The sequence below is a fragment of the Tasmannia lanceolata genome, unplaced genomic scaffold (assembly GCF_043159265.1).
Source record: "Tasmannia lanceolata isolate RefF3 unplaced genomic scaffold, GAP_Taslan_0.1 ptg000002l, whole genome shotgun sequence".
NCBI classification, from domain to species: Eukaryota; Viridiplantae; Streptophyta; class Magnoliopsida; order Canellales; family Winteraceae; genus Tasmannia; species Tasmannia lanceolata.
The window spans coordinates 49,820,045-49,844,581 of NW_027518679.1; the positions used below are offsets into that span (position 1 = coordinate 49,820,045).

The following is a 24,537-nucleotide window of genomic DNA, read 5'->3' on the forward strand; positions in this document are numbered from 1 at the left end:
AATTTGATTACCTCTTTTTTTTGTAGATAAGCTGAGATTGAACCCACGACCTCAACTTTGAGATACAAAGCCTAAACCAAACTTGATTGCCTTTATGATAAATGACAGTAACTTTGGTATTTTTATAGTGATATGAGAATATGCTACCGTGTCACGCTCGTGAATAAGAGGCTGCAGGAGAGAAGGATATGAAAGGCTCAACTGCTCGTACAATTGAAATGGGCTACGATCCTCATCCCCGTCCTACGTCCATGTACAAAATGGAAGATGAGTTTAAGAATACAATGAAAACTACAACCATAGAAACAGGGTCATCACATTTATTGTTATATTCTGAAATCAACACAATTACTTCAAGGCTTAAGAGTGCAGAACTAATGTTTCATGCCACAAATAAATTACTTTATCCCAATATGTAAAATAAGATTAAAAGAAGAACAAGCCATCCAGTTTCAGTTCCTACTTGAAAAAAAAAGTCATACAAAAAAAGGTTACTTTATATCCCAATATGCAGAATAAGCTCAATATATCATCCACAAACTCAGGTTTCATGATGTGAAATCGTGAACTAGTTTTTTTATCAGTAAAAATGTGAGATAGCCTTGCTAATTTAAAGCAGACTGACAAAGGCAGTGTGCAAAGACACAGAAATCCTTAAAAATTGCATAGCTAGCTGTAGAGGTGGAGCATGTATCTACATCAGATAACATCGAAATAATAAGCTAATACTCTAAATTGTAATAAACAGGCAACTGCATCTGATGAAAATAGATATCCCAGCAACAAATTTTGGCTTAGCCAGCTGATTAAAATAAGCTTTGGTAAGAGACCAACCTTTAATTTGCTCACAGGCATATCTAAAGATGATGGATTTATGCCACGAAGAAGTGATACGACCAAACTTATTTTCTCACTCCATCTGAGAGAGCTCCATGCCCTTTTGAGCTGAAACAAAAGTTAATAAACACGCCCAACTGACAAATCAGGAGAATGGAAAAAAACGACATGATGATACAATAGAACAACTTGCTTGATTTTGATCCTCAATGGATCACGAAACAATAACCCCATATCTCATTTTGATAAAAATACATACAGTTATTTCGATTGGTCGATCCCCCAACACTATTTGTGCTCCAACTTCTTCAGATGCTTTACGAGCAGCACGAAACTGCAAATGTTAGATAAAAGAAATACTATGAATGGAAAGTGTAAAGGATATGAACAATGTAGTAGGGATCATGGAATAAATGGTTTCTGATCTAGTACCTCATCTCCAAATGGCCGGTTTGCATTAGAAGAGATTTTAGAAGAGAATACTGCCAGAAGCAATCGTAATGCAAGAGCAGTTTGTCCCCCTATCATTGTAGAAAAAACCAAGGAAATGCTACTTATTGCTTAATTCAAACTGCAGGCAAAACATGAAATGACAAAACACTCCAAGTCCATTTTAAAATGTAAGGCTATTTTCATGAATTCCTTCACAGGAACTTTGTTGTGCTTCTGTCATTTTCTAAAATTAATGCGTATTTTGAAAGTCAGCTGAGAGTCTCCTGAAATTTAGACGACTACCAGAAGTTCATAAGATATATACAAACTAAAAGATTGACAAAGCTATATCAGTTTACAAGCTTTGTTTCACAAAAGAAAAAACTTAGAACTTACCTAAATTAATGCTACGACCAACAGCACCAAAAAATCTAGCCCCACTCAAGGAGAACATGTTTGACCTTAGAGACGGGAGGGCCTCATCATCATTGGAAGTGTACATTATCCCAGCTCTGAAAATGAGTTCTGCACAAATTTAAGTTAGGAAAAAAGACTGAAACAAGCAAATAGGGATACCCGCCCTACATGTAACTGACTCTTTTATAGAAAGCAACACATCCCTGCTACCATTTCTACAGATAAGCTAAACTGCAGCTAATACAGTTAGATAAAGCAGATAATAACCAACTGTGACCTCTACTGAGTGAATCTACACAATGGAACTGCTTTAAGGGTTTCTCGAAATATGATGTCTTTAGGGCCGTTTGGATACATGGATTTTATAATCCAGGCTCATAAATCTTGAATTTTACAAGCTAAAACCTGGATTTACAAGGATTCTACAAGCTAAATCTTGGATCTTATAAGCTAAAACCTAGATTTTATAAGCTAAAACATGGCTTTACAATCCTGAAAATGTACAGTCTAGGTTTTAGCTTTATGAAATCCAGTCTTTAGCTTGTAAAATCCATGATTATAAATCCATGTATCAAAACGGCCCATTTATGTCTTTCAATTTAATTAAGAAACACATTTCATGCTTTTACTATGCCGGCATGCTCTGAAGTATGGAATTAGGTTGATGAAATAACACCATTCAAATTTCTAATTTAACTAGGTTTATCAAAATTTCATTTTTTTGTTTTTTTGCAATCTTGAATCAATTTCAATTTGGTTCTTCCAAAATCAGCATTCACAATGTCCAGTTTAGCATTCACAATTTCTTCATCACAATGAAATCTCATTACAATGAACTAATCTTCATCAACATTGCCAAATTTCAATATTTTTTTTAAAAAAGGAATATTTTATATTTCAACTCTATTCAATGTTCAATTAGAGGAAGCTTCAATTTATGATGATATCAATCAAAATTAATCATAATAACATAATTTCCCTACAAATCATGAAAAGAAAATTTCCCCCTAAACTTTTTATTCCCACCAGAAATGTTTTTCCTGTAATCCAAACAGGACCTAGGTTTATCAAAATTTCATTTCGCAATCTCGCATCAATTTCAATTTTAGGTTCAGAATTATCAATTCCTTCATCAATGTGAACTCTAATCACACTAACTTAAACTTGCCTGCTTCGGCAAAGCTCCACCACGACACTCTCCGGCCTCACAGCCCTCACAACGCGCTCCACGCCAATAGCAGACTCTTCTGAGATATGAGATGTGCCAATCAACCAGATTGCCTCTGGCTCCATAAACGAATTCCTCCAGATCGGTACGGGGCCGAAACGCCTCTTCTCGATCAGAACTAAGCTCCCGTTTTCGACTAAATCTAGTAGTTCTGGATGCTTTTCATGGATTGCAGATCGAGAATCGTTGAGGAATTCTGATCTGTAATCGAATTCGGGAGGAGGAGGTTTTATAGAGAGTTTAGAATCTTTGATGGTTGTAGGTCGAGGGAGATTGGAGCGGGATTTGAGGAGGGAGAGATTAGGGTTTGGAGTGAAAAGAGGCATAGAAGAGGATAGGGTTTTCATGGGGGAAAAAGCTAGGGTTTTCTCAGATGAGTGTTTGAGCAGTTTCTGTGAGCAGATAAGAAAACCTACTTTAATCCTATTGGGTCCCACATGTGCACTAGATGGTCAATCAGATCAATAATTTCGATTACACAAGCATGTTCCATGTGGGACCAGTGTTTGCTCATTACCATTCAAATCCTAACTGTGAAGACGAGAATGCCCCTAAGGGCCTCTTGCCATGAGACAGGTGGCAGTGCCAGAGCTATGACCACACAAACTCCCACGTCAGCCTCAGGAATGTTCCCCCTATTCTGGGCTGCTCAAAGCTATGGCCACACACACTCCCACGTCACCAATAAAGTAGAACGTGTTAAAATCTCAGCCATGACTCATGACACAGGTGGCAGTGCCAAGTCATCAAAGCGTGGTAACCCATTTGGCTTCTACGTGGGCATCTCCATTTGCGCGTGGAGACAGTAAGACAATCTCTCGCCTCCACTACATATATAACACCCTCACTCCCAACTCTCTTTACACTACTACAACACTCTTACTCGCTCTCTCACTTGTTCACTTATTAGCCAATGGAAACCTTCGTCTCTAACTCAGATTTCAAACCATCTTTCCCACCGGAAAATTCATCCCCGACCTTCTCCGACAATATGCTTGTCCCCAACTTGGCATTCAACCATCCCAAGCGCCGAGCAGGACGAAAAAAATTCCACGAGACACGTCACCCAGTCTACCGTGGAATCCGAAAACGCAACGGCGGGAAATGGGTTTGCGAAGTGAGAGAACCAAACAAGAAATCGCGGATTTGGCTGGGCACGTATCCAACGGCTGAGATGGCCGCACGTGCTCACGACGTGGCAGCTATGGCACTCAGAGGCCGTTCTGCCTGCTTAAATTTCGCTGATTCTCCTTTGGTTTTGCCGGTGCCGGATTCCCGCGATGCTAAGGACATACAGAAGGCGGCCGCTGAGGCCGCGGAAGTTTTCCAGCCGACGGAATTAGAAGAGAGGGGGGAGAAAGTTGGAGTTTTGGAAGAGAATATGTTTTACATGGATGAGGAAGCGATTTTTGGTATGCCTGGATTACTTGTAAGCATGGCAGAGGGTTTACTTCTTTCTCCACCATCATTTGAGAGAAATGGGTTCTACTTGGATGACGTGGAAACCTGTGAGGACATTCCCCTGTGGAGTCATTCAGTTTAGTTTTGGTTTTACACTTATTCTTGTTCTTGGGATTTTTTAAATTTTTTGTTTGATCTGGGACCCCAAATTAGGATTTGGTAGGGACCATGGAAGAAGGGTATTTTAATGGGAAATGATATCAGCACTTCAGCACAACCATGTTTCAATAATTTAACAAACCCATCTACGTCATTGATTATCCTCAAGAACCCAACTCTTAAGTGCAGAATGGTAGAATTTTACACAGAATTTTATACTAGCATTCAAAGTGTTTGGTTGCTGAGACTTAGCTTGATTTTATATCGAGCTCCGATGCCTATAAAATGATGACAAATTTAATTAAGTTTAAGGTCCACTATATACAATCATAATTTGAGCTGGAAAATTTTACCATCCATTGATACAATTATCAGTTAGCTTGGAGGATTTAGAACATTAATGCGCACTTTCCCCTGGATAAGGTATGAGTGCAAAGATTCATGGAAGGATAGCTAAAAGTGGGTTTGCAAAGGAGTTGCTGTAGGAAGGGGAGGGATTTTATGGCGAGGGGAGTGAGTGGAAATTTGAGTCACGGGGAAAGGCTTCCATGTAGTGTGGGGAGTGTGAGGAGGAGAGTGTAAGAGGAGAGAGTAGAAATGGATGGGAGAATTTTCTAATATGGGATTTGCTAAGGTCCATCGCAAAAGGCTTTTCCCCGCTGGTCTATCGCACTTCAGACCTGCCACCTCGTGAATGGAGACAACACAGCTAGCAGTTCCTTTCTAATAAATATAGATAGGATGGTTAAGGGGGACATGTTTCGTACGCGCACGAAGGAAACCACATGATGGGTGCCCTTTAAGGCTCTGTTCACTTGCCTTCTCAGGAAACGAAAGGAAAGGAAAACACCCCAAATTTTCCTGAGAAATAGCAAATTTTGTTGTTCGCTTGTTTTCTCCGGCAAATAAAGTTAATGATGTGGAAACATAAAAAAATACGTGGAAAATATGGATTCTCACGAAAGGCGCTACCCATTTTCCGCCTAAATCGATAGGAAAATCAATTTCCTTTCTCGCGAGAAAGCTATCATCGTGTTTTTTTTTCACAACTCTCCCTCGAGCAAAAACCCTAGGCGCTCCTCCTTCATCAACCTCGACCACTCCGGCGACGATTCTACCTCCGACGGGCAGCAAAAACTCCGGCGAAGCAAATCTCAGGTCTCATTGTCAAGGTAAGTGGGTTCATTTTTTTTTTCCTTCAAATCCTCGACCTCGCTTCTCTGATCTGCAACTTTTTTGTTACTTTTTTTCGGGAATAGGATTTCTTCAATCCACAGCCTTCTTTCCCCTCTTGATCTACAAGATCTGTAGAAGATCTAGAGGTGAATATGAGGACAGAGGTTTTTTTCTTTTTTCTCTTTTTAGGTTCTAGGGTTTGTATTTTAGAAGTGTTTTCAAGATGATATATCACTACAAGATATAGCACTACAAGAGAAGTTTTTTCTTCGGTTGATTCACACACAACCATAGATCCATTTTTAAGTTCTGATTTTTTAAAGTTAAGTTTTCTTAATAAAAGTTTTTTTCATGGTTTCCAATTTGTTCTCCGCCAGTAATTTCTGAGCTACTGTTTGGGATTTTAATTTACTGATTTTGGTTTCAGTTCTTGGATGGGTGTTGTACATTTTTGTGGGTGACTTGGTTGTTGGCTTCTGATATAATGGCTTGGTTGTGGGTGGATGGGTGTTGGTGATATGTTTGTTTGGAAAAACTTTTCCAGAGTGTGCTCGTTTCTCACCAGATGGTCAGTGCCTTGTTTCATGCTCGAATGATGGATTTGTTGAGGTACAATGACAGGGAAACATTCTTACTATTTGCCAGTTTTTATAGTGGATTATCACATGACCTTTGAGTCTTTCCAGGTTTGGGACTACATAAGCGGGAAACTCAAGAAGGATCTTCAGTATCAGACTGATGTGAGTTCTCTTATGTTAGTTATATCCGAGTTGAATGTGTCATGTGCATCTTCCTTTATTTCTTTGTTGGCTTTCCGCTTGCATGAAATGCATCAACACTAATTAGTTAAACCTCATTCTTATCTCTGCTAATGACAACGCACACACTTCCATGCATGGGGTCCCTATGGATCTGTTCCAATTGCGGTAAAATTGTCATAATTCAATTTCCTGAGTAAAATATTTAGATGGTAAACTTTTTCATCGTAAAATTTTTCTTTTCCGCTGATCCATTGCAAGTAATAAAACGAGATGTAAATCAAATACAAAGTTCCAATTTGCATGGGGTCCCTATGGATCTGTTCCAATTGCAGTAAAATTGTCGTAATTCAATTTCCTGTGTAAAACATTTACATGGTAAACTTTTTCGTCGTAAAGTTTTTCTTTTCCGTTGATTCATTGCACGTGATAAAACGAGATGTAAATCAAATACATTGTTCCAGTTACCTCTAGTTTTTACGGCATAAAAATTGAAATTCGTAGCCGTCTATTTATATTACGATTATATCAATGAGCTATGATCATCTCTTCTACAAAATCGGATAATGAGCGTTCTAGATCATGCTTGTGAGTAAGGACTATGAACGGTTTAAATCGTACATTTGGGTGGGCCCCACGAAACTATTCTCAGGCTCTAAATGTATCTAGGGACCCACACAAACCCCGGCAACTCACTTCGAAATTTTCACAAAAATCGGATGTTGGAAAACCCTTGAGAACCCCAATTGTTTAATTAAATTATTAAATATAATTAATATTAACCTACTATTTTAAGTGGTGTGTCTTCTCAGGTTCAAAAACTCTAACGAGGCCCACTAACTCTGATGGAGTTACTCCCAAACAAATCATATCTGAAAACAAGAACGGCCAGCTAAATAAAGTTTCTTAAAATCTCATTTTATTAGGTAGAGGGTATGGGTTTGGATATGGTATTCCTCAAGGGAATTCAACATCAAGTCGTTTTACAACAACATTGTCCCTTGCTCTAGAGTCTCTGGTGTAGCGAAGGTATGGAGCATCCAGGCTCCTCCAAGGGTTTGTGCATTTGCATGGACAACCGTCCAGGATAAGATCCTCATGGTGGATAATTTACGGAAGCGTAGAATGATTATTGTGGACCGCGCCCTATGCCTAGAGGTGGGGGAATCGGCAGACCATTTATTCATTCATTGCAGGCTGGCGAGAAGCCTTTGGAGCCGTATATTGATGAGATTTGGGTTGTCTTGGGTATTCTCATAGAATGTGACAGACTTACTTAATAGTTGGTGTTTCTCTCCATGGACGGAGAACGGGTAGATCTTATGAAAAGTATCCCTTCTAGCCACCTTTTGGGTGCTATGGAGGGAAAGAAATGCAAGGATATTAGAAGAAGTATCTAAAGGCCCTGGCCCTGTGTTTCCATACACTAACGTGATATCGCTTGCAATATCATGGGTGAAAGTTCTTCTCAACTGATTCACTGACCTTTGGCAAGGTTGGAGAGAAGTATTGGAGATAGGGTGCAGAAAGAAGCCCTTGCTCCTGAATGGTCTCCCCTGAGCCAAGGAAGTTGAAACTCAATTTTGACGGATCCAGCTTAGGCAATCCAGCCTGGCGTAGGAGGTCTTCTAAGGGATGATTTGGGATCTACGAGATGGGCCTTCTCGGGACCGATAGGAGTTTCGGACTCAAACGAAGCAGAAGTTCGAGCAGTCCTTCAAGGCTTCAGGTTGGTGGAGGACAGTCTTGGACATGCTAATAGTGGAAGGAGATTCTCTCAATGTCATAAGATGGTTGACCGTTAGTCACCCATCCCCTAGAGATTTGCGCATTTTATTGAAGAGATATTGGACCGTGCGGGGAACCACAATATAGTTTATCGCCATGTTAAAAGATCAGCCAATAGTGAAGCTGCCCAGATGGCTAGAGCGGGAGTCCTTAGAGATGGTCAGGCTCTTTTTGACTTTATGCTTCCTTGATCCATTGTACTTTATCTTTTTTTCCTTTTGATTGTATTTTTCTGTTCTCCTGACCTCTACGGTCAGTTTTTTCTTCAATAAAATCAGCCACTGTCCGTAAAAAAAGATAGAGGGTATGGGTTATTGAAATCATTTATGAATTAAGTGAGAAATTGGGAAATTTTGGAAAAAAAAATTTCTCCAACTTTTCCTGTGTTAAAGTATAAAAGATAAATAATGCCTTCTCCAAGAGCTTAAGCTTTTGGAGAAGTTGGTAAGTTAACATGGTATCAGAGCCAAAGGTCTCGAGTTCAAACCTCCCGGATAGCAAAAATCCACATGCGATGGTTGGCCCAAAGTGGGACCACATGTGCCACGTGTTTGCCACTTGGGCCACACGTGCGGGGGAGTGTTAAAGTATGAAAGATAAATAATACTATTCTCCAACAGCTTAAGCTTTTGGAGAAGTTGGTAAGTTAAACATCCTGCAATCTAAACATGGCCCTAGTAAAAGCCGTAAGTGATGCTACAAAAACAGCCAAGTTATTTAAAAATTTCTTCATAAAGATGAGGATAGATGGGTCTTCGTATCAAGCACGGTTTATTGAACTTAATAAACCGCCTTGCGGAACTGGGGATTCTCATCCTTTTTATTATTTAATTTGAGATAGGGTGTTAGTATTGAGAATGGGGATGTGGTTTATATCAAAACCCATCCCTATCCGTATCTAATCTTCTTCAACTCAACTATAGTTAGCAAAACGTGATACGGAAAAAAAGGGACGGGAAAAATTTGAGTTTAATACGGTATTGGTTAAAAAAACGTAATAAAAAAAGTGGTAAAAAAACTAAAACGCAAAAAAAGAGAGCGTCTAATGTCGAGTGCTATGAAATGTAAGAGTTTAAAGTAAACTAAAAATAAGAAGAAACTCTAAAGATATTGATGGAACATTTTATCACGGTAATTATTTCTTGTTGAAATTGGTGAAACACTTCAGTAGCACTCTGCTGAAGGAGTCAGAATTCAATTCTTATGTGATCCCTACATTATCTTTAGGTTGTTCTCTTTCTAGCAATTAATTATTGCTGTAATGCTATCATGCATTTAATGTTCTGTTCAAAAATATTTTATTACTATTGGACATTTGGCTTCTTCAATATGTTCTTTTAATCAGATGCGAGTTTCTGTTCCAGCGTAATTTTAGTCTTTTCAAATGTTTCATTATTCATAAGTTTGAAGTTTCTCAAATTCAAAGTTGTAATTGTGAAATTATTGACATGCTGGAATATTGCAGAAGGCTTTTATGATGCATGAGGATGTTGCTCTTTGTGTTGATTTTAGTAGAGATTCTGAGATGCTTGCATCTGGGTCAAAAGATGGAAAGATTAAGGTGAATTTCGATTGTGTATTATTCTTCAAGCAAATGGTTTGTAGAGTATAGTGAAGTTTTGTTAGAATTTTTGAACAAAAATAATAATAAAAGATTTGAAAAGTCAAAGATGCTTTTTCTTTTTGTTTAAAAATTTGGAGGGAAGATTCAAATTATGTTTCCCTCTCTTATTTTAAAGCAAAAGACTTTTGCATGTGTGGGGACTTGAACCCAAGATCTTGGTGAGTGTGCTTGTGGTGTGTTTTCAAAACCAAAGGCAAATTAATAGTCCCACATCGCTTTGGAAGAAAATTCTTCTCATCCATATAAGATGGAGAGTTGGAGAAAGGCTTGAGCCTTCAAGGGGCTTTAGAATTTGTTGGGTCTTGGGCTTTTAGAAGAGCACAAGCCCATATGTAAATCACACATACACGCGCGCACGCGCCTCGCCTCGCCGGGCCGGGCCGTGGCCGTGGTCCGGGTCCGGGTGTGGGTTTGGGTATTAAATAAAAAAGGTTATTTTTATTGCCCAAAAAAACGGTTTTTCTTTTTACCCCATGTTTTATATAGATACACCCCTTAATTGCAAAACCGTTTCAAATCTCAACAGTCACAAATATGACTGTTGGAGAGAAACATTTTTGTCTTTTAATGGTGATTAATTATCCTCCAACAGTCATATTCTCATCTATAAAAAGAAGAGAACAGCACCATTGGAGAATATAGTTTTTACAGAAAATATCAAACTTTCTGCTTGTCTTCTTCATTTCCTCCGTTCTGATCTGAGCACAGTTCTACGGTGATTCCGAGTGGACCAGTCAGCGAGTGCACGTGGACTGGAGCCAACTTTGGCTGTTTTATCTTGGAGCATCGGTTCGCGGATCCCGGTTTGCACCGGTAGGGGGCGGATACGATTCTTAAGGAGAGTGACCAGTGGCACGACTCAGCCTTCTTCTTCTCGATCTGTTTTACAGAAACGTTTTCTACAAAAGCTAAGTACTGATTTATTTAGATTTCTAATTTCTGGATTCAATCAAGCCATATATCAGACCCTACTGGACAACATCTAATTTGTCCAACAATCTTAAGAATCGTATTTTTCAAATCTGATCATATGGCTTCTGATAATCCGAACCCAACTTCTGTTGATACCATCTCTGTTGAGAATTCCAATCCAACGGTTGTTCGCACCTCTGTTGTGAACAGAATTCTCAACACCATTCCAGATTTTTCCAAGATCGAACGCCTTACTGGATTGAACTATAAAAGATGAAAACAACAGATCTTGTTTGCTCTACAACAAATTGGTGCCGCTTTTGTTCTTACACAATCAAAACCATCTGAGGATTCTGCTGATTTTGAAAACTGGAATAATGCTGATTATATTTGCAAGAACCATCTCTTGAATGGTTTGTCAAATGACCTTTATAACGTATACTATTTATTTGAACATGCTGCTGATCTTTGGAATGCATTGGTAACTAAATATGCTTTAGAGGATGTTGGAAATAGAAAATATGTGATAGAGAATTTTTTAGACTTTGCTATGGAAGATGGGAAACCTATATCTGCTCAAATAGATGAGTATCAGTTCCTAATTGGAGAATTGGCTAAGGAAGGTATGAAGTTACCTGACACATTCGTGGCTGGTTCTCTTATTGAGAAACTGCCTTTGTCTTGGAAAGATTTTAAAATCGGAATGAAACACAAGACAAAAGAATGGACCTTAGACCAAGTAGTTGTTCGGATTAAAATCGAAGAGAAAAACAGACTAAAAGATAAGCAACAAAATGCCAAAGAATATACCTCTAAGGCAAACATTGTTGAGACTAAGAATGATGGGTCTAAGAATCTAAAACCGAAGAAGGAAAAGAACTTCAAGAAATTTGGACCCAAAAAGAAAGGAGTCTGTTTTGAATGTGGAAAACCCGGACACTACAAGAAGGACTGCCGACACCGAAAGACTGGTTCGTCCAGTGCCAAGGTTAATTTAACCGAGGCAGATGTGATTGCAGCGGTTGTGACTGAGGTAAATCTGGTGGAAAATCCAAAGGAGTGGGTTCTGGATACTGGTGCTACCAAGCACATTTGTGGAAACCGAAACTCCTTCTACAACTACACCTTAGTTAAGGAAGGGGATCAAGTTTTCATGGGGAACTCACAGACCTCAAAAGTCGTTGGTAAGAGCAAGGTCTTGCTGAAGTTAACTTCAGGGAAAGTACTTGCACTTCAGGAGGTGCTGCATGTGCCGGATATACAGCGTAACTTGGTGTCTGGTGCGCTCTTGAACAAGAATGGACTAAAGCTCACTTTTGAAGCAAACAAAGCAATCATTAGCCAAAATAATGTGTTTGTAGGGAAGGGCTACAATGCAAATGGTTTATTTGTTCTTAATGTACTTGAAATCCTGAATGAAAAAGTATCCTCTTCTTCTGCTTACATTGTTGAGTCCTTTGATATTTGGCATGGTAGATTAGGACATAGAAGTGCACATTACATTAAAAGACTTTATAATTTAGGTTTAATAAATGAAAAAATTGAACCTAGTAAAGAAAAATGTGAAATATGTGTTGAAGCAAAATTCACAAAGAAACCTCACTTTAGTGTTGAAAGAAAATCTGACTTATTAGAGTTAATTCATAGTGATCTAGCTAATTTTAGAAATCTTGAATCTAGAGGAGGTAAAAGGTACTATGTGACCTTTATAGATGATTACTCTAGATACACCAAAGTATATCTTCTTAGAACTAAAGATGAGGCTGAACAAGCCTTTATCAAATATAAAAATGAAGTGAAAAATCAGTTAGATAGAAGAATTAAAAGACTTAGAACAGATAGAGGTACAGAATACTCTATAACTAAGTTCTGTGATTATAATGGTATTATCCATGAAACCACAGCCCCGTACCAACCTGAATCAAATGGTATAGCAGAACGAATGAACAGAACATTAAAGGACATGTTTAATGCTATGTTGATAAGTTCTGGTTTACCCTTGAACTTGTGGGGGGAAGCACTTCTTTCAGCTTGTTATATATATAACAGGATACCTCCAAAGAAAAAGGGTCAAATACCATATGATCTGTGGCATAACAAAATGCCTAGTTTATCTCATTTGAGAGTTTGGGGTTGTTTGGCTAAGGTTGGAATACCAGAACCTAAGAAAAGAAAACTAGGACCTAAAACATGTGATTGTGTATTCATAGGATATGCTCAAAATAGTACAGCCTACAGATTTCTAGTTTTGAAATCAGTTGAAAATATCCTTGAATATAACACTATAATTGAATCTAGGGATATTGAGTTCTTTGAACATCACTTCCCTATGAAGAAAGAAATTCCTAAAGAACCTAGTAATGATTCAAGAAATCAACCTGAAACTGAAAAGGAATTGGATTCTGAGTTTCAAGAACTCAGAAGAAGTAAAAGACAAAGAAAAGAAACAAATCAAGGAGTTGGGATGTTCACCTATCTAATAGATAAAGATCCTGTAACTTACTCTGAAGCTGTAACATCTCCAGATGCTGTATTTTGGAAAGAAGCTATTAAAAGTGAATTAGATTCCATAATAGAAAATCACACTTGGGAACTAGTGGACCTTCCACCTGGAACAAAAGCACTAGATAGCAAGTGGATATTTAAAAAGAAGCTAAGACCTGATGTGACAATTGACAAGTTTAAAGCAAGACTAGTAGCTAAAGGCTTTAGACAGAAAAAAAAAAGATAGATTATTTTGATACATATTCTCCTGTTGCTAGGTTGTCCACCATTAGGATATTATTAGCTATAGCTTCTATTCATAAATTGGTAATACATCAAATGGATGTAAAAACAGCTTTCTTAAATGGAAATTTAGAAGAAGAAATTTACATTAAACAACCTGAAGGATTCATTGTGTCTGGTCATGAAAACAAAGTTTGTAAACTAATTAAGTCACTGTATGGTTTGAAACAAGCACCTAAACAGTGGAATGACAAATTTGATAGTGTCTTAATTACAAATGGGTATAAGATAAATGAATCCGACAAATGTGTTTATAGTAAGTTTAATGGGGATAAAGGTGTAATACTTTGTGTATGTGTAGATGATATACTAATTATTGGTACTAATTTGGACATAGTAAAATCTACTAAGAGATTTTTAATGTCAAACTTTGAAACCAAAGATATGGGTGAAGCTGATGTAATCTTAGGGATGAAGATCATCAGAAAAGAAAATAAAATAATATTGTCTCAGTCTCATTATGTAGAGAGGATTCTAAGGAAATTTGGACAATATGATAGTTCACCTGCAAAGACACCTTTAGATTGTTAGGTACACCTAAAGAAAAACAAAGGTGAGTTGGTATCCCAAAAGGAATACTTAAGGATTATAGGTTCAGTGTCATATTTGATGAACTGTACTAGACCTGACATTGCTCTAGCAGTTGGAAAACTTAGTCACAACACTCATAGAACAGGACATGAACACTGGCAGGCTTTGACTAGGTTGTTAAGGTACCTAAAGGGTACAATAAACTTTGGACTGCATTTTAAGGGGTTTTCTGCTGTCTTAGAAGGCTATAGTGATATGAATTGGATCTCTGATTCAAGAGATTCAGTGTCTACCAGTGGATATGTATTCACCCTTGGTGGTGGTGCGATTTCTTGGAAATCGGTTAAACAAACTTGTAGTACAAGTTCCACTATGGAAGCGGAATTTATAGCCTTAGCCCTAGCAGGAGCTGAAGCCGAATGGCTCAGGAATTTTATGGCAGATGTGCCTTTATGGCCAAGGCCGGTTCCCTCAGTGTCTTTACACTGTGATAGTCAAGCTGCTTTAGCCAAGGCCAAAAGTAAGACCTATAATGGCAAAAGAAGGCATATACGCCTGAGGCATAATTTGGTAAAGCAATACTTGAGTGAGGGAACAATAGCACTCGACTTTGTAAGGTCGGAGAGGAATCTGACAGATCCTCTGACAAAGCCACAAATAAACAAGGTGGTTTATGAGACATCGCAATGAATGGGGTTAAAGCTCGTGGCATGAACCATTAGTGATGGACACCCAACCAATGTGAAAGGAGATCCCTGGAATTTGGTTCAATGGGTACTAACAAGTCACCGGATGGTTTGTTAACACTATCACCCCCTACTCCTAGATGCAAAATGATGAAAGATAGTGTTCACTGCAAATGAGAGAGGATGAGTTATAGACACTTAATCAGATCATAACTTGTATTGGGTGGTATGTTACTTGCAGTGCATACTTGATGACTGACCTAAGTGAATGTGGAGGTAAGGCCGCTTCCTATGAGAATTTAACGAGTAATTCTCTAGAACATTCATGAGAACCAAGAGGGGAACAAGGCCAAAATGTTCCAAAACTGTGAATGAATCACCAAGGAATCGAATGTAGAGTGTGGATAACAGGTTAGTCAGTTACACCCACGAGGAAAGGTTGAAGGAGTCTAACTCTACCCGTACTCGGTAACGTAATCTGTTTATCCTAAATATCGGTTGAAGTCCAAAAGACACCTGTATGAATCCACTCTATTTTCTAATGTGCTCAGATACTTCCGTTTTGAATTTTCAACTGTATTTTGAATCTTGTGTGGGATTGTTAGAATTTTTGAACAAAAATAATAATAAAAGATTTGAAAAGTCAAAGATGCTTTTTCTTTTTGTTTAAAAATTTGGAGGGAAGATTTAAATTATGTTTCCCTCTCTTGTTTTAAAGCAAAAGACTTTTGCATGTGTGGGGACTTGAACCCAAGATCTTGGTGAGTGCGCTTGTGGTGTGTTTTCAAAACCAAAGGCAAATTAATAGTCCCACATCGCTTTGGAAGAAAATTCTTCTCATCCATATAAGATGGAGAGTTGGAGAAAGGCTTGAGCCTTCAAGGGGCTTTAGAATTTGTTGGGTCTTGGGCTTTTAGAAGAGCACAAGCCCATATGTAAATCACACACACACGCGCGCGCGCGCCTCGCCTGGCCGTGGCCGTGGCCCGGGTCCGGGTCCGGGTTTGGGTTTGGGTTTGGGTTTGGGTATTAAATAAAAAAGGTTATTTTTATTGCCCAAAAAAACAGTTTTTCTTTTTACCCCATGTTTTATATAGATACACCCCTTAATTGCAAAACCGTTTCAAATCTCAACAGTCACAAATATGACTGTTGGAGAGAAACGTTTTTGTCTTTTAATGGTGATTAATTATCCTCCAACAGTCATATTCTCATCTATAAAAAGAAGAGAACAACACCATTGGAGAATATAGTTTTTACAGAAAATATCAAAGTTTCTGCTTGTCTTCTTCCTTTCCTCCGTTCTGATCTGAGCACAGTTCTACGGTGATTCTGGGTGGACCAGTCAGCGAGTGCACGTGGACTGGAGCCAACTTTGGCTGTTTTATCTTGGAGCATCGGTTCGCGGATCCCGGTTTGCACCGGTAGGGGGCGGATACGATTCTTAAGGAGAGTGACCAGTGGCACGACTCAGCCTTCTTCTTCTCGATCTGTTTTACAGAAACGTTTTCTACAAAAGCTAAGTATTGATTTATTTACATTTCTAATTTCTGGATTCAATCAAGCCATATATCAGACCCTACTGGACAACATCTAAGTTGTCCAACAAGTTTCTTTACGCATCTGGCCGTGTTTCACAATCCCTGGTTGCTGTGCCTGTTTGTTTTTCTTTCCTGAACATTTTCCCATTTAATAATAATATATGCCTTCACCATTCAAAAAAAATAAAATAAAAAAATACACGCCTTTACCTTACAAGAAAAAATGTGTTTCTCTGATTGTATTTCTAGCAGACCCTTTAATATCATTAATTGACTTGTCCAAACATTATATGTATATATATATATATATATATATATATATATATATAGTTTATTTGATTGTTTTTCTGTCAGACCCTTTAATATCATTAATTGACTTGTCCAAGGCTAGCATTATATATATATATATATATATATATATATATATATATATATATATATATATATATATATATATATATAAAAGGGCGCCTCAGTGCACTAGGCTCCCGCCATTGCGGGGTCTGGGGAGGGCTAGATGTACGCAGGCTTACCCTTGCTATGCAGAGAGGCTGATAAGTGCAATTTTTTGGGATATATATGTGTGCGTGCGTGCGTGCGTGTGCAAAAAATGATCCAAAGCATTCATTTGGATAGTCCAAAGATAGATAGAGTGTGCACAAAAAATCTGCTCCACTGGATTATCCTAACCCTTCGATTTGTGGATGGGTATAAACCTCCATAAATCTGTCCATTTTCAACCTCCAAAAATCGAAGGGTTAGGGTGATCCTGTGGAGCTGATTTTTGGGCACACCCTATCTATGTAAGGGCCTATCAAATGAATGCTTTGGATCATCCAAACAATGTGGGCCCACATGATTTTTTGAGCTGTTGCTCAGATAACTTATCTGAGGTATCACGCAGAAAACGTTTATACCCATGGAGCTGATAGATTGTCTATGGAGCTGATTTTTAGTACACCCCCCATCCTATGGAGCTGATTTTTAGTACACCCCCCATCTATGCAAGGGACTTTCAAATGAATGCTTTGGATCATCCTAACAAAGTGGGCCCCCATGTGATTGGGCAAGCTAGCTCACCATAAGTTTGGTGAGCTTAAGCTCACCAACAGTTTCCTCATATATATATATATATATATATATATATATATATATATATATATATATATAGGAATCATCTGATAAGTGCGATTTTCTGGTCGTCTCATCTCCACAGGATGGCCTACTGAATTACTATCAAGACATCAGTAGCCACCTATGTTCGAAAATCATCTACCTATCTTTGGAACTTCTTAAAATCCCATATGGTTATGCTATCGAAAAAAAAAATAAAAAATCCCATATGGTTACAAAGAGGGTTCTCTTGGGAGATAGATTGTCTTGGGGTTGGGATGCGAAGTCTAGAGTTTTGGTATCTGGTTTAATCATATTAATTTAATTAGATATAAGTTATACTTTTAGTTGTATTCCAATTGATAGATGGTTTGCATTGTGTATTTTGTCAACCCATGATAGGCGACAAGTTATTGTTGATGCAAATTTCTTTTATTGAACCTGATTTGTAACTTCTAGACATGGTAAATTGCTTTTTATTCTTAAACATCACTTCATGTTGGGTTGATTTAATTTTTTTCAGGTGTGGCGTTTGAGGAATGGGCATTGCTTGCGCCGTCTTGAGCGTGCACATTCACAGGCGGTTGTCAGTGTTATATTCTCTCGAGATGGAAGCCAGCTACTAAGTACATCCCTTGACACTACTGCAAGGTTTTCTTAAAGATCAAGGACATTTTCCCGACCTATAATTTATAATAATTTTGTGCTTCCATTAAAATTTCAGTAGCTATGATTTTTTTTTAAGGAGACATATTTTCAAAGGCTCGATTGATATTTCTATGCGAGAATTGACGCAACCTCTCTCGGTTTGATTTCAGCTTAATGGCTAGTCAGTGTTATACTTTTCTTTTTTCACATATTACTTTTGAGCTTGTTACTGCTATTTTTTGGGCCTTATCTATATTTGACCGGTTCAATTTATCTGATCGAATTATTGTACCCGTCTTCTATTGCAAAAAGACTTATTTTTGTGACGTTGAATTGGGAATTCTATTCGATTAGTCCGGTTAGCAAATTCTACATAATTTTGGTGAAAGTACTTTCTCAAATGGTTAGAATGGTTAAGGCCACTTTTATTACTTTATGAAGTTTCATTTGGAGAATGGACTATTGCAAGTAGTGGTGCAAGATAATGAATTAATTATTGCACCTTGAAGATGTTTATAGGGATAACTAGCAAAAACCCTGTGATGAATTTTATCAACTAGAATCCCCCTAAAATTTAGATCATTACTAAAATCACTAAGTATTTTCCTGAGCTAGCTTTTAAATTTTTTTTCTATCTGCTTTACCCCTTTTGCTAAGCATCAACTTTTGTTCTTAGATTAGAGGCACAAAATAAAGAAATTGATGAACTCTCGGATATATTATTATTTTCCCATTAGAAAATGTCACGTTTATCTTCTTTTTTTTCTATCTGCTTTACCCCTTTTGCTAAGCATCAACTTTTGTTGTCGGATTAGAGGTACAAAATAAATAAATTAATGAAGATTAAGGAATGAAAAAGCCTTTTGTATAGGCTCTGTGCATTGTGAGACCTCATAAGAGCTTGCGGGATCCAGGATTGAGTGAAGTGGGGAAAAGAAGCTTTCCCATTAGAAAAAGTCACGTTTATCCTTTTTTTTCCCTGAATGGTAAAGTCACGTTTATCTCTTTTTTTCTTTTTTTTTTTAATCTTCTTCTTATTTATTATTATTTTTGGGTTTTTTTTGGGAAGGGGGGGGGGGGGGGGGGGGTGGGGCGCTCATTATGTCTATGCATGCCAACATGCTTATTTATTTCATGGCATTATTTTGGTGCATTGGTGTGTGCTTGAGAGATTGAAGAAGTTATGAAAGATCTTCCTCTAGAACAAAGAGATAAGGAAATCATTTTCACATATTGTTGAGGAACCTATCTCCCAAGCAGTCACACTCTTGTCTCCGAGTAATACCAACTCAAGTTCTTCTGACAAAGGCCAAGCTTCCACCCCTATTGGTATCGGATTGGATGACCCTAGTGTTTACCCTATACATGATACCCACGTCCTTTTTCACAATCTTTATGGCCTCCCTTCATCAGATGATGAGGAGGACAAGGGATTTGAGACTGATTTAGCCAAAGCTAAGGAGGAATGTACGAAGTACCACTTGGTAAGCTGGTAGGCTGTATGCAAGCCAAAGAAGGCGGGTAGTTTGGGCTTCGTAAGTCTTAGAGCAATGAACTTTGCATTTTTGAGCTAGTGGATGTGGTGCTTTGGAAAGGAACAATCACAATTGTGGAGTATGATTATGAAGAAGTATAAGTAGGTGGGGAAGTTGGATGTCTAGTGACTATTTGTTGTTTAGTGTTACGGTTTGGAGAGATCATGAAAGGTAGGGTTGCAACTCAGGTCGGGCGGGTCAGGTTTTCCCGAACCCTACCCTACCCGAGAAACTATCTCGGGTCGGGTCGGGGTTTTATTGGAAAAGCCCACGATTGTTAAACCTGGCCCTACCCAAAATAGTTTCTCGGGTTGGGCTGGGCCGGGTCAGGTTTTTCCACATCGCTGTAGATGTATTACTTGTGCATCGGTGTATTGATGGAATCTTATCAAGAGGTGGGTTACTTGTTTTGTCAGGCAAGAGAGAGAGAGAGAGAGAGAGAGAGAGAGAGAGAGAGAGAGAGAGAGAGGTGTAAGAGAACGGTACTTGATTTTTTGGGAAGATGGTAGGGTAGAATAAAAAATTTAATAATAAAATAAAAAAAGGGGCAGAGGAGACTTTTGTTGGAAGAAGATAAGGGTTACGTGGAGGGAAAGAAAAGAGGAAAGAGAAGAGAGGGTGTTTTTTTCTCTCTCTCTCTGATACATGGTGGCTGAAATTCACACCACCTATGTTTGATAAATAACACCCGTAGCCGCACCCAAGGTCAAACAATCAGACTGGGAGAACACGATTCTATGAGTCGGTGGGGTTTCTTAACACCTTGGTTTGAAACTATGATGAGATTTTTTTCTTCATTTTAACTAAAAGAAGGTAAATATAGGGTGTGAGAGCAGTGAACCAGAACTTCCTCTACACAGTGTGGTTTTGCCGGGCAAGTAGGTGGGGCATCAGCTCGACACCTTAGGTCGAAACAACGATGAAGTAGTGGTGATGGGTTGGAGCAGCGAACCACGACGAAGCGCATAGGAGGTGTAGAGAGAGTGCATGATGTAGAGACCTGCAACAATGTTGATAGAATAGATGGTGATGGTTGTTCTCTTGGGGTGGATAGAGGTGGAGAGAAGGAAAACATGAAGAGGTTGCAGAGGGGTAAACGTGAATAAGCATCCGGATGAGTCGATCTTCATCCTTTGGAGCAAAAAATATCCGTTCAAAAAAATAAACTCTAAAAATCTGGACGATTCTTTCAAATATCTTATTATAGTTGTTAAAGAATGACATTTTGGATAAAGTTTCTTCCGACGGAGCGTAAAATGTGAAAAATGGTTCCAAAAAATAGTTGAAGAACACAACCTAATTGTTTCTCAGGTTGGTGGGCATCTTAGTGACCACATCCCAACCTGGAGGGTGTGGGAGAACCCGTCCCCTCATGTTGTTGTGTTCTGTTGGACGATTTACTTGGACAAGATTCTCACAATTGATCATTGCTAAATCGAAACTAGATCAACATTAGCAGATTTAGTTTGTGTGGTTGGGTAACGAAAATGATGAACCATATTTTCATCCATTGTAGCTTTATGGTAGAGATTTGGAGGCCCGTTTTTTCTCTTTTTGAGGTGTGATGGGTATTTCTAAAGCATATTGATGAGCTGGTTGGTTCTTCGGCCTTTGCCCCTTGGGCTTCAAGGGGCAGGATTCTTTGGCACTTTCCTCTGGCTGCAGTGCTATTGATGGTGTGGAATTGAAATAAGAGGAATTTGAGGATCTTCAAGGGATCCTTTATGTTGTCATTTGCCATTTAGTTTTTCTATCATAGTTAGTTCGACGATGGGGCTAAAGAAGTTTCATGGTGTGTCAGAGTCCTCTCTTCGAGCTACCTGGGTTATGATTTGGGTGAGCTTCACATTCCTAGATTGTTGGTCGCCCCGTTGATTGCCTCCTCCACTAGGTGTCCTTAAGATCAGCTTTGATGGGTCATGTTTTGGAAACCTAAGCCTTGGTGGGATTCTCCCCGATAATGACAACTTGGGGAGATAGTTTTCCTTTCTATGTTTCATGGATGACTTTTATAATGACCCCCCAACCCCTATGCGAAAGTTCTATAATAGATAACTTTGGTAATGGCCCCGTTGATATGCAACGGTAGTTCTGTTGGTAAGAACCTTAAGAAATTATCATCTAGATATTTATTTTTGTTACCACATCCATGCAAAAGTTCTATAATGGATGCCTTTGGTAATGACCCCGTTGATATCAAGGTTTTAAATTTCTGTTTCGATTTCAGTTGCAACGGAAACGGAAATGTTTCAGTTTTGGTGGAAATTTCAGTGGAAATCCTGTAAAATCAAGAAAATGAATGAAAACATATGCAGATGATAGAATTTAAAGATGAAACTTCAGGAAAGGCTAGAATAAGCAGAAATACGCACGTAAAAATCATCATATAAGCAAGACAACCATCTATAATGGTTTAAAAACATCAAACACCTAATGACATGCACGGCAGTATGTCAAACAATTTAGTACCTGCCGAATTTCACTTGTAATTCATATTAGTATTTATAAATAATGCATGCAACACATTTTTCATTTACTTCTTATAAATATAATTATATAATACATACTAATATAGTATACAACTATTACACTTACGATTTTGGTTTATGCATTTCGGTCATTTCGGTTTCTGTGGGGATGAAATGGAAACATTTTGGTCATTTCGTGTCGGTTTTGGCGGAAATTTAAAACCATGGTTGATATACAACGGTAGTTCTGCTGGTAAGAACCTTAAGAAATTATCATTTGACTAGGAATATTGCTTGGATTTATCTGATTTGCGAGAATTTTACTGATCATTAATGGCAGAATCCATGGCCTTAAGTCTGGTAAGTTGTTGAAAGAATTCCGTGGCCACACGTCTTCTGTGAATAATGCGATCTTTACAAATGATGGAGGTCGTGTAATTACTGCCTCCAGCGATTGCACTGTAAAGGTTAGTTCCACTCTGCATGTGCCCTTTACTTTCTGGTCTTCCTCGGCATCTAAGGTTATTTTACCCTTCAGTTTTTGCATCTTGGCATCAACTTTTTTGCTTATTGCAGGTTTGGGATACAAAGACTACAGATTGTTTGCCCTACAAATTTTGTTAGTTGAATGAGATGCATGTTTTGAAATCATTCCTGGATTTCTGGTATTTGAAACTTAAATGCTAGCATCATACATTCATATGTATGTACTCTTGTACATGCTTAAATACTTGTGTGATGTGTCCTTACATACACAGTAACATACTAACATGCATACATCATGGATGCATTTATATGGGAGATTGGAGGTAGTTGTCTTAAAGTTATATCGTTCAAGTTGATACACTTTGAGCTATTTGTTTATGCTATTTTGTAGATGTGTATGGCACCACCCATACTAGTTCAAAAAACCGTCACATGTATTTTTGAATTATAAATGTTTTTCTGGGCTGCTGGTTAAGGAGATATTGCTGTGGAATGGGTATTGTGAAACTACCAGTTACTCCAAAAGCTTAAGCTGTTGGAGAAGGCGTTATTTAATCTTTTATACTTTAACACTCCCCCTCACTTGTGGTCCCTCTTTCTTTGGGTTGGCTCACACGTGGCACATGTGGCCCCACTTTTGGATCATCCAAACAAAGTGGTTTGGATCATCCAAACAAAGTGGGCGTCTTATGTTTTGTGAGCGCCACCTCATATAAGCTTATATGAAGTTAACCTCAGGAACTCTATTCTCAGATAAGGTTAACCTCAGGAAGCTTATATATATATATATATATATATATATATATATATATATATATATATATATATGAGGAAAGTATTCCTAAGCTATAGCTCAAAAACACATGTGGCCCCACATTTTTTGGGGATCCAAAGCATTCATTTGGAAGGCCCTTCCACAGATAGGGTGTGTACCAAAAATCAGCCCTATAGGATCATCCTATCCCTGCCATCTGTTGAGGAAAAAAATGGGCAGAAGCATGGACACATAGTGTCTGTCCATTTTCCACTCCACCTTTGATTGGGTTAGGATGATCCTATAGGGCTGATTTTTGGCACACACCCTATCTATGGAAGGGCCTTCGAAATGAATGCTTTGGATCCCCCCAAAAATGTGGTGTCACGTGTTTTTGAGCTATAGCTTAGATGACCGCTTCACTTCTCTTTAGAATCTTGGATTTAAAGTAAGAAATTCAAGTTTTAGAAATCTTTCGCACATCCTGAGATTTATAAAACCAGGAAAGATGGGATGATCTCCTGCTCTCTTGCTGACGGAAAGAAGGGTGAGGAAACAGAAAACGACGGCTGGTCTCCTTCTCTCGTCTCCCAACTACGATTTGGAGGAAATCCAAGATTCTAAAATCAGCGTATCCAAACGGCCCCTTAACATTATTGGATTTTCATAGATTTTGAAATCCGATTGCGAGTCCAAAATTGATTATTGGACTCAAAATTAAACTTTAAAAATTGAGTCCAATAATCAGTTTTGGAAAAATGTTTGGTCAGTACTTAGATATATTGAAAACCCAATGTTTACACTTCTAAAAATTCTATTTCTGATGATTTTACAAAGCTGCCAAAATTTTTTAGTTGGCTTGTTAATCCTATTGCAGATTTAACAGCTTTGTCTCTTATTATCTGTAGTATTAGCCTTTGCTACATGTTAGATAAGTTACTGTATGCTGATTGCAAGCTCCCAAGTTCATCATCACGTTTCAACTGCTAGCTTTCTTTTGTTGCAGGTTCATGAGAAGGACGTGCTTGCTGTAGCTCATCATCCTCACAGGAATTTGCTTGTGACATGCGGAATGGATTCCACGATGAAAACATGGAAGCCTTGAATTTTCCAGGGTTCCAGCTTTCATGCATATGTACACAATTATAAACTTTATTTGTTATTTGTATTTTATTGTAGAATTTTCTTATTATATCTTTTTTTTTATGATACTTATTATATCTTTTTGTGAATCAGAATATTCATTATTGAAACCT

At 38.2% G+C, this 24,537-nt stretch overlaps 2 protein-coding genes and 1 pseudogene across 4 annotated transcripts in view; 2 read left to right on the forward strand and 1 right to left on the reverse strand.

The window, feature by feature from the left end:
- The window catches only part of LOC143876949 (uncharacterized), a 57,580-nt gene extending 54,270 nt beyond the window's left edge, over nucleotides 1-3,310 (reverse strand). The window contains exons 1-6 of one of the 3 annotated variants that reach the window (XM_077378627.1): nucleotides 2,855-3,310; nucleotides 1,666-1,781; nucleotides 1,270-1,358; nucleotides 1,097-1,171; nucleotides 835-945; nucleotides 148-243 (exon numbers count right to left, since the gene is read on the reverse strand). In XM_077378627.1, the coding sequence (XP_077234742.1) occupies nucleotides 148-243; nucleotides 835-945; nucleotides 1,097-1,171; nucleotides 1,270-1,358; nucleotides 1,666-1,781; nucleotides 2,855-3,261 (894 nt within the window). In that variant the 5' untranslated portion in view covers nucleotides 3,262-3,310. Of the gene's footprint in view, nucleotides 1-11; nucleotides 244-834; nucleotides 946-1,096; nucleotides 1,172-1,269; nucleotides 1,359-1,665; nucleotides 1,795-2,854 lie in introns of all 3 variants that reach the window. The other 2 variants (XM_077378635.1, XM_077378630.1) reach the window with 2 other exon arrangements.
- A 484-nt stretch (nucleotides 3,311-3,794) lies between these two features.
- On the forward strand, nucleotides 3,795-4,575 carry LOC143876983 (dehydration-responsive element-binding protein 1C pseudogene; annotated as a pseudogene).
- A 1,605-nt stretch (nucleotides 4,576-6,180) lies between these two features.
- On the forward strand, nucleotides 6,181-22,665 carry LOC143892733 (uncharacterized). Its single transcript, XM_077397587.1, has 6 exons — nucleotides 6,181-6,259; nucleotides 6,337-6,390; nucleotides 9,662-9,757; nucleotides 17,914-18,041; nucleotides 22,382-22,508; nucleotides 22,618-22,665. The coding sequence occupies exons 3-6, from the start codon at nucleotides 9,671-9,673 to the stop codon at nucleotides 22,663-22,665; spliced, it is 390 nt and encodes a 129-aa protein (XP_077253702.1). The 5' UTR covers nucleotides 6,181-6,259; nucleotides 6,337-6,390; nucleotides 9,662-9,670.
- Nucleotides 22,666-24,537: the final 1,872 nt, after the last annotated feature.

Excerpts from the sequence above, each read along its gene's own strand:
- LOC143892733 (XM_077397587.1), top strand. The coding sequence starts at position 9,671 with ATGATGCATGAGGATGTTGCTCTTTGTGTTGATTTTAGTAGAGATTCT. Across the intron at positions 9,758-17,913 it reads CAAAAGATGGAAAGATTAAG|GTGTGGCGTTTGAGGAATGG; the intron begins GTGAATTTCGAT and ends AATTTTTTTCAG. Across the intron at positions 22,509-22,617 it reads CCAGCGATTGCACTGTAAAG|GTTTGGGATACAAAGACTAC; the intron begins GTTAGTTCCACT and ends TGCTTATTGCAG.